The sequence below is a fragment of the Ornithorhynchus anatinus genome, chromosome X3, assembly GCF_004115215.2.
Source record: "Ornithorhynchus anatinus isolate Pmale09 chromosome X3, mOrnAna1.pri.v4, whole genome shotgun sequence".
Classification (NCBI taxonomy): Eukaryota; Metazoa; Chordata; class Mammalia; order Monotremata; family Ornithorhynchidae; genus Ornithorhynchus; species Ornithorhynchus anatinus.
This window is the reverse complement of record NC_041751.1, coordinates 31014795-31024662: the sequence shown is the minus strand read 5'-3', so window position 1 is coordinate 31024662 and position 9868 is coordinate 31014795. Positions and strand designations below refer to the sequence as shown.

The 9868-nt window shown below is 47.8% G+C and overlaps 1 protein-coding gene across 2 annotated transcripts in view; it reads right to left on the bottom strand.

Moving 5' to 3' along the window:
* The window catches only part of IDUA (alpha-L-iduronidase), a 55641-nt gene extending 46202 nt beyond the window's left edge, over window positions 1–9439 (bottom strand). The window contains exons 1-2 of one of the 2 annotated variants that reach the window (XM_029053869.2): window positions 9128–9439; window positions 1198–1338 (exon numbers count right to left, since the gene is read on the bottom strand). In XM_029053869.2, the coding sequence (XP_028909702.1) occupies window positions 1198–1338; window positions 9128–9273 (287 nt within the window). In that variant the 5' untranslated portion in view covers window positions 9274–9439. Of the gene's footprint in view, window positions 1–1197; window positions 1339–9127 lie in introns of those variants that run through there. The other variant, XM_029053870.2, reaches the window with a different exon arrangement.
* Window positions 9440–9868: the final 429 nt, after the last annotated feature.

Below are 9868 nucleotides of genomic sequence, written 5' to 3'. Positions count from 1 at the left end.
GGCACATAGTAATTGCTTAAACAATCCCATTAAAAAAGGAAGAGGGAAGTGGGGGCGGAGGGAGGCGCTTAGCCGCTGAATAATTTGCATGTGTCGGTCCCTTTCCCCCTATCTTCTCCTCTTCACTTCTGCCCTGGCCACATACAGAATCGGGTCAGTTGGTACTTCCTTGTTGCTCAGCTGTCCCTTTGGAAAGCTAATCAAATACATGGACATCCCCAAGATGCATGGCACCTCAGGCCTGGGAGGAGTTTGAGACATCGATGTTGCTGTAGAACTGGGACTAAATCTGGGCCATTGTGGGGATACTGGGGAAATGAGCTAAATAAGCAATAGGGTGGGCACAGCTCACTTCCTGGGTGCCCCAGAAGTTGACCCAGATCACAAAAGCTGCAGATATTCAGCCAACTGGGGTCATTGGGTTTATCCAGGAAGGACTAGTTTCCAGGGACATTTCTGCATATGTGCTGGAGGCACAACAGCAGTTGGCCCGGTGCTCACTTCAGAATGAATCCATCAGTTAACGGCATTTATTAAGTGCCCCCTTTATTGAGCACCTAAGCCAGGGACTGCTGCTTTTTGAGAAAAAGCTAACAATCCCCACCCACCCTCAAAGAGCTTACAGTCCAACTGGGGCTGAAGGCGGGGGGGAAGGCGACCCAAACAGCATTAATGATTCACGCAAAGTAACATAAAATACATGCTGTTGGAAATTTTTAAGGACCCATGACCCTTTTTGCTGGTAGATGGACACTTGTCAAAAAGGAGATCATTCATCAGTGAAGATGGTAGCTCATCCACTCCCAATCTCCAGCATTCCCATCCTTCTACAGGCCTGCCTGGTCTGGGGGAAAGAGTACGGTTCTAGTCCCGACTCTGCCGTTACCCTACTGGAGGGAATCCTCTCAGTACCTCGGCTTCCTCCTCTCGAAAAAGGCCCCTCACTTCCTCACAGAGATGTTACGAGGACAGTATGAGATAAGTGATGTGAAAGTGTTTTGGAAAGTAAAAGCACTAGTCAAATTCAAGTTATCATTATTACATGACCCGTTGGCTCGTTCCAACCACTCCCAGTGCACCATGAAATTATAAAACAAGTCTCCATCAGGACAAATGTATACCAGCTTATACTAAAGTTTCTCTCTCTGCCTACAAAGGGTTTCACATTCTCAGCATTCGTTTGTTTGTCATACTTACCGAGCAGTAACCAGCTCCAGTAACCAGTGGGTTCTGACTTGTTCAATGCCGCTATGTGGCACCGAAGAAATATACGCAAGGTTGATGCGCTGGTCTTTGCTGAGATCAAAGAGCTCAGATTTATTGTGCGGCAAAGGAGGGCTGAAGGAAAAAGGAAAGAAAAAAGAATTTGAAGGAGACACTCTCAAAAACACTACAGCTTTGAGGAGCCGCATTTGGACCGTGGAAATGTTCATTCCTGGAGGTCTTCCTGAGATTATATTATGGGCGTGCTGCCGATTCACAAAACATGGACAGGAGGTACTGCAAGACATACAGTGCCGAGATTGGCACTCTCTGACATAGCTGAGGTCTTTATTAAGGACCTGGGCCAAGGTATCATGGGCACCTTCCTCGAACTGGCAGATGATTCTAAATTGGGTGGGGATGGTCACACTTGGGAAGACAGAAGAAGCATGCAAAATGACAAAAACAGTTGTACAAAAACAGGATGAAATTCAATAGTGCAAGTGCAACATGGAGCACTTAGGGAGGAAAAACAAACAACACAAACACAGGATGTGGAAAGACTGGCTGGTCACAAGAACAGCAGGAAAAGACCTGAGGGTCACAATTGAAGCTGAAAATGAGTCAACAATGTGGTGTTTTTTGTTGTTGTTTTCTTGAAAAAATACAATACGATTCTAGATAAGATGGGCAGTAGGATTCTAGGCTATATACCACAGTCAGGCAGTAACCCTTTTCTATTATGCTGCAATAGCCAGACTGTTTTTTATATTAGAATTTCAAGCCCAATTTTGGCTAAGGCATTTTCAAAAGGATGTAGAGAAATTCCCATTAACAGTCCCCAACCCTGGATAACCCTTACGTCCCACTCCACTCCTGTACTTGTGCAGCTGAGGAGTTGTTGGCAGTAGTTCAAAAACCAGGTGGACTATTCATTCATTCATCCATCCCTTCATTTATTTATTCAGCGGTATTTATTGAGAACTTACAGTGTGCTGGGGAAAAATACAATAAGGGATAAACAACACTTGGTCCCTGACCCTCAGGGACATCATGATCTAAAAAAACCCCCCCAAAACAGGGGGGAGGAGAGGGCTGGTTTTGAGGAGGTTGGCGAGGATGGGCACAGGAGAAAGGTGAGCAGAAGCAGCTGGGGCATAGTAAAAGCCAGATTTACCTGATTAGCCAATTTCAGGACAATTGTATATTTTTCAAATTTTGCTACAAATAGATGGGGACTGGATAAAGCTGGGCACAGGATAAGACTAATTATTCAGTACCAGAAAGAAGCAGACTGAAAAGATCAGATAACATTTCTAGTGATAAAGACTGTAGTTATATACATGCCACTTCCAATTAATCACCTACTGGAGCTGATTTGTGTCACATGGCTGGTTTCCCTAAGTCTCCTGAAGTCTTCCCTCAAATTCAGATCTGCATTAGGTACTGCAGGGTAGAGCGAAGAGCACAGACATCCTCCTCGGAATCGAATCCCACTCCGAATCTCCAGTTCTACCACTAGAAGCCAATGGCTTCAAAGTGGACTGCCAAGGGTTCATGAATTGACTCATCAGTAGAAACCGGCTCCTTGGGATGAGACGAAGGGCACCCCTGGCAATACTCTTCCAGCATCCCTTTCACCTTACCTCCCCTTTCCTCCGTTTGAACTCTGCTTAATACCGCCTCCTCTTTTTGTGTTCTGGCTTCCATTGTTTCACTCTTGGCTGCCTGGGGCTGTGTGATCTTGGACCTGTCATCTAAGTTCTCTGTGCCTCAGTTACCCCATCGGTAAAATGAGGATTAAATTCTACTCCCTCCTACTTAGACTGTGAGCCCCACGTGGGATGAGGACTGTGTTCAACGTGATTATCTTGCATGTAGCTACCCCAGTGCTTAGGACAGTACTTGGCTCATAGTAACTGCTTAAAAAGAACCATAAAAAAATTCCATCACAAGGTGCACAATGTGGATGCAAAATTTCAGGGCAGCTGCCTCTCCAGCTCTGTCCACTCATCAGAATATCCAAGAACAATTTTGGAATGGTTTATGCTGCAAAGGAGCATAAGTAGAGAACAAAGTGAGGTATGCACTTTAGAAGTTTGGGGGTTAGCAACACATTGCTAACAAGCCCAGAGAAATTGCCAATGCTTCTAGGCATTGGCAGCATCTGTGGAATCGGGTTGCTGCACTCACCCACATCCTCATACAACAAGCACACTCACACACTGTGCCTACACCAGAACCGTGTGGCTAAGCGAAAGGGGTGTGGGGATGACAATTTCTCAACAGACCTCCCCCCACCCCCGGAAAAACAGCCTATTTATGGCTCTGTCCTGGGGCAAAGCAACCGGTGATGTTCACTACAGTTGAGCTTGGCTCACAGTGGAATCATGATTTCGACTGGTGGAGGAAAGGCAACCAGTCCGTAGTCTGGCTTCTTCTCAAGAATGCTTTCTGATTGGCCCAGGATGGGCCTGAATGACAGCTGCTGCCTGTACCGAATGGAAAAATGAATGATGCCTGCAGCGCCACAGAGTCTGCCCCTCAAATACTGGGTGCGGTTCCAGTTGCCCCACTTTTAGGGAGGAAAGAATAGAGTTGGAGAAGGTATCGAGAAGATCGGGAGAATGAAGAAGCTTCCGTAGGAGAAGAGACCAAAGTCTATTCTTCACTCCGCTGCCCGGCTCATCTTCCTGCAGAAACGATCTGGGCATGTCACTCCCCTTCTTAAACAACTCCAGTGGTTGCCTATCGACCTCCGCTCCAAACAAAAACTCCTCACTCTAGGCTTCAAGGCTCTCCATCACCTTGCCCCTTCCTACCTCTCCTCCCTTCTCTCTTTCTACCGCCCACCCCGCACGCTCCGCTCCTCTGCCGCCCACCTCCTCACTGTCCCTCGGTCTCGCCTATCCCGCCGTCGACCCCTGGGTCACGTCCTCCCACGGTCCTGGAACGCCCTCCCTCCTCACCTCCACCAACTGATTCTCTTTCCCTCTTCAAAACCCTACTTAAAACTCACCTCCTCCAAGAGGCGTTCCCAGACTGAGCTCCTCTTCCCCCTCTACTCCCTCTGCCATCCCCCCTTTACCTCTCCGCAGCTAAAGCCTCATTTTCCCCTTTTCCCTCTGCTCCTCCACCTCTCCCTTCCCCTCCCCACAGCACTGTACTCGTCCGCTCAACTGTATATATTTTCGTTACCCTATTTATTTTGTTAATGAATTGTACATCGCCTCAATTCTATTTAGTTGCCATCGGTTTTTACGAGATGTTCTTCCCCTTGACGCTGTTTATTGCCATCGTTCTTGTCTGTCCGTCTCCCCCGATTAGACTGTAAGCCCGTCAAACGGCAGGGACTGTCTCTATCTGTTGCCGACTTGTTCATCCCAAGTGCTTAGTACAGTGCTGTGCACATAGTAAGTGCTCAATAAATACTATTGAATGAATGAATGAATCAGGGCTCTTCTGTCTGAAAAGATGAAGACTGAGAGGGGACATGATTAAAGTTTGCAGATTTTTTTTTCAAATAAAAGAACATTAATTGTATACCTGTGGGCTTCTCTTTGCTCCCCAGCAACCCCCAGTTGAGTGGAAGTTAAACTCAAAATGACCAGGCTCCAATGAGAGTTGCAAGGAAGTTGAGGGGAAGGCTGGGGAAGGGCCAGAAATGGAATACAGCTATCACCTGCCTCAGTTATCCAAAAAGATTTGTTAACTGAATCACGTCGGGCCTGGTTTTCTCAGATATCAGAGAGCATTGAAGGCCCATCTCCTCCAAGAGACCTTGCCTGACTCAGCCCCCCTTTCCTCTTCTCCCACTCTCTTCTGCGTCACCCTGACTTGCTCCCTTTATTCATCCCCCCTCCAAGTCCCACGGCACTTACATTCGTATCTGTCATTTATTTATCTGTATCAATTTCTGTCTCCCACTCTAGACTGTAAGCTCACTGTGGACAGAGAATGTGTCTTTTTCTTGTTGTATCGTACTCTCCCAAGCATTAGTACAGTGCTCTGCACACAGTAAGTGCTCAATGAATACGTCTGAATGAACGAACAAAAGAGCATGCTATTGGTCCAGTGGCAAGAGCACAGGTCTGGGAATCAGGACACCTGGGTTCTAGTGTCAGTTCCATCCAGTTGGAGAATGCCTGCCGGGGCCAGACGATGCAGACTGAAGAACCGCCTAGGGCATTCCATGAGGTGGATTGACCCTTCAGAAATCTTACAAAATAGATGGCTAACGTGGGCAGGCAAAGTCCACGGTGGCTTCCAAGGCAACTGTCTGCTGGGTTAGCGGCATTTACTCAGTGCTTACTGTGCGCAGGACACTGGACTACAATACGATGGAGTTGGTAGACATGATCCCTGCCCATAAGCTTCCAGTCAGCCCTCTGCAGCAGGTACTTGGGCTGTAAATGGGTCCTGCCCATTAAAAAAACTCAAAAAACACTTAAGCACATTGCAGCGTGCCGCCCTCCTGCCTACCTATTTGCTCACTGCACTCCATTGGGCACTCTGTGCACCAGATGACACCTAATTGGCAAGTGCAAGTGGAACTCTGCCAACCACTATCATTAAAATTAATTCTTTTGTGCATCGTTAGTAGAAAGTGCAGGGGGGAAGGGATGGAAAACCCTGGTTAGATGGGGGGGAGGGGAGTTGGGTGGGTAACCCCTTTTTTCTGGATCCGCCCCTCCGGCCCCCCCGGGCCAGGTACTTGTCCTATCCCGGCTTGACTTCTTACTTATGTACACAGCCTTATATCTGTTGCTTCCCCTATCTGTAATTGAAGTAGTCTGTCTCTCCTGCTAGACTGCAAGGTCCTTGCGGGCAGAGATTTTGTCTACCGACTGCATTGTATTCTCCCAAGCGCTCAGTACGGTGTTTTTTAAAAATGATATTTGTTAAGTGCTTACTACATATCAGGCACTGTAGTAGACACTGGGGTAGATACAAGCTAATCAGGTCAGACACAGTCCCTGTCCCACATGGGGCTCACAATCTTAATCCCCATTTACAGATGAGGTAAAACACAGAGAAGGGGAGTGAGTTGCTCAAGGTCACACAGCAGACAGGTGGTGGAGCCAGAATCAGAACCCATGACCTTCTGACTCCCAGGCTCATCTTCTATCCACTACACCATGCTGCTTCTCAGTGTTCTGCCCACAGTAAGCGCTCAATTATAAACTAATGATTGATCGAAAAGAAATCCAAGTGGTAGGAGGAGAGGGGAGGGAACCTATTGGAAAGGTGAGAAGGGAGGAAGGGGATCTTAAGACCCCCTCACAGGATTTTTTAATCTGCTAGAGGGATCCTTTTTAATGTACAAATATGTGTTGTTTTTGGTAATAATGGTAATTGTCCTACTACAGGGGAGCAAAAATATTTCCCAAATAGCTTAATCAATCACTGACTTTATAAAAATCTGCTTCAATAAGATATGGAGAATAAAACCATAATCACATTTCAGTTTTATAATGAGGTTGCAAAATTTAATCTGAAAAAACAAAAGCGCTGCTTTATTACGTGTATTGTGCACTTCCAAAAATTGAAAATGAAATCTACATCTGTCTCCAAAGTGTTAATAAAAATGCACTTTGGGCAGGAATAGCAATTAAATCGTAGTTTCCCGACCAGGGATTTAAGTACATTGGCATTGAAACCATCCTGCCACTAACCTTCCAGGCTTTCTACAACATGAAGGGGTGGTTTGGCTTTATTGCTTCGAGGAGCTGGTGCCCCAAAGTGAATGGCCCATTCTCAGAACTTCTGACATCAATCAGGAGAAGCAGCGTGGCTCAGTGGAAAGAGCACGGGCTTTGGAGTCAGGGCTCATGAGTTCGAATCCCAGCTCTGCCACTTGTCGGCTGTGTGACTGTGGGCAAGTCACTTAACTTCTCTGGGCCTCAGTTCCCTCATCTGTAAAATGGGGATTAAGATTGTGAGCCCCACGTGGGACAACCTGATTCCCCTATGTCTACCCCAGCGCTTAGAACAGTGCTCGGCACATAGTAAGCGCTTAACAAATACCAACATTATTAGGACTCCAGTCCAGGGTGATTAAACGTTTTTTTCCCCCCAGTGGTATTTGCTAAGTCTTTACTATATGTCAGGCACTGTACTGAGCGCTAGGGTAGATTCAAGGTAATCAGGTTGGACATAGTCCATGTACCACGTGGGGCTCAGTGTCTTAATTCTCATTTCACAGATGAGGTAACCGAGGCAACCGTGCCATCTCTACGCAGATGACACGCAGATCTACATCTCCGCCCCTGTCCTCTCTCCCTCCCTTCAGGCTCACATCTCCTCCTGCCTCCGGGACGTCTCCACCTGGATGTCGGCCCGCCACCTAAAACTCGACATGAGCAAGACTGAGCTCCTCATCTTCCCTCCCAAACCCGGTCCTCTCCCAGACTTCTCTATCACCGTGGATGGCACGACCGTCCTTCCCGTCTCTCGGGCCCGCAATCTCGGTGTCATCCTTGACTCGTCTCTCTCGTTCACCCCACGCATCCTATCCGTTACCGAGACCTGCCCGTTTCACCTCTACAATAGCGCCAAGATCCGCCCTTTCCTCTCCACCCAAACGGCTACCTTACTGTTACGGGCTCTCGTTATATCCCGGCTAGACTACTGTGTCAGCCTTCTCTCTGACCTCCCTTCCTCCTCTCTCGCCCCGCTCCGGTCTATTCTTCACTCCGCTGCCCGGCTCATCTTCCCGCAGAAACGATCTGGGCCTGTCACTCCCCTTCTTAAACAACTCCGGTGGTTGCCCATCGACCTCCGCTCCAAACAAAAACTCCTCACTCTAGGCTTCGAGGCTCTCCGTCACCTTGCCCCTTCCCACCTCTCCTCCCTTCTCTCTTTCTACCGCCCACCCCGCACGCTCCGCTCCTCCGCCGCCCACCTCCTCGCCGTCCCTCGGTCTCGCCTATCCCGCCGTCGACCCCCGGGTCACGTCCTCCCGCGGTCCCGGAACGCCCTCCCTCCTCACCTCCGCCAAACTGATTCTCTTTCCCTCTTCAAAACCCTACTTAAAACTCACCTCCTCCGAGAGGCGTTCCCAGACTGAGCTCCTCTTCTCCCTCTACTCCCTCTGCCATCCCCCCTTTACCTCTCCGCAGCTAAAGCCTCATTTTCCCCTTTTCCCTCTGCTCCTCCACCTCTCCCTTCCCCTCCCCACAGGACTGTACTCGTCCGCTCAACTGTATATATTTTCGTTACCCTATTTATTTTGTTAATGAATTGTACATCGCCTCGATTCTATTTAGTTGCCATCGGTTTTTACGAGATGTTCTTCCCCTTGACTCTATTTATTGCCATTGTTCTCGTCTGTCCGTCTCCCCCGATTAGACCGTAAGCCCGTCAAACGGCAGGGACCGTCTCTATCTGTTGCCGACTTGTTCATCCCAAGCGCTTAGTACAGTGCTCTGCACATAGTAAGCGCTCAATAAATACTATTGAATGAATGAGAAGTGAAGTGACAGTGTCCAAGATCACACAGCAGACGAGTGGCTGGACAAGAGGCGGAATTTGAACCCAGGTCCTTCCAGACTTCCAGACCCATGTTCTGTACACTAGGCCATGCTGCTTCCCATAAGTACTTGTTTTTTCACAAACGGTACCTTGACTTTACATACTTCTCGCCAGCTCTGAAATTTTAAAGCTGTCTACCTGGATCCTATCACCCAGCTGTTTGAATACTTTCCAATCCCCTTCACTACCACTTACCGTCACACACCCACCTACCCCATTCCCCGTTCCCCCCTCTTCCTCCCTCTGGCTACTAGACCATACTACCTTGTCCTCCAAAGAAAATGCACGTTACAAGACTACAGACGTCATCTTCTTGAGCCTAGTCACAAGTGGAATCAGCCCAGCCCATTTCCTGTTGCGTTTGATCCCGTAAAGGAAAGGAAAAGCTTACCAAAATCCTGTGCTTTTCCAGAAATGGTTCAGAGGTCCAATGGTTTTTGAGGCATCCACTTTTATAACGTAAAATGCAAAGGTCCCACTCTGCTGTATAAGGAGCAGGAGCCATCTAACCACACCCCAATTTATAACTAACCTCATGACACGGGGGTGAAGGAAGAACTGATTGTGTGATTAAACTGTACTGTTTCTTTCCTTCCTCTGGCTGCAAAACTGCTCAAGAAACAAGTCAGTGTCTTGCACTTTAGTTCGACAGCACTTTAAACCCCCTGGGTTGGTTAACCTCCGCCGGGGAGCATAGAGAAACCAAAGCAGTGGCAGACTTTGTTTTAGCCGAGTCTGGGGTAGGGGAGTTCTTGGGATATTTCTGTGGTGTTACCCAATCAAGTAAATTGGTCTAGAAAGTACACCCCTCTCCTCCACTGCAAAATGGATTTTTCCAGCTGCTTATTTTCTGATTTCGCAGCCGACACTTCCTGGGAGGAAATTCCTTTGGCTGAAAAGCAGTTTACTGGGATGTGGTATTTGCAGAATGAGGATCTATTTACCCAAGACCCAATCTATTCAATGGGATGCATGGATGAAAACACTAAGCTTTGTAAGAGAAAGCTCACTTTTCTTATTTTAGATTTTCAGGGGTTAAACAATACTCCTAGTTCTTCATCTTAAAATCAGAAGTGACAGTGTGACAGGGTGGTCCATGGGCGAGGGGAGATCGGAAGGGCCGCGCTATTGA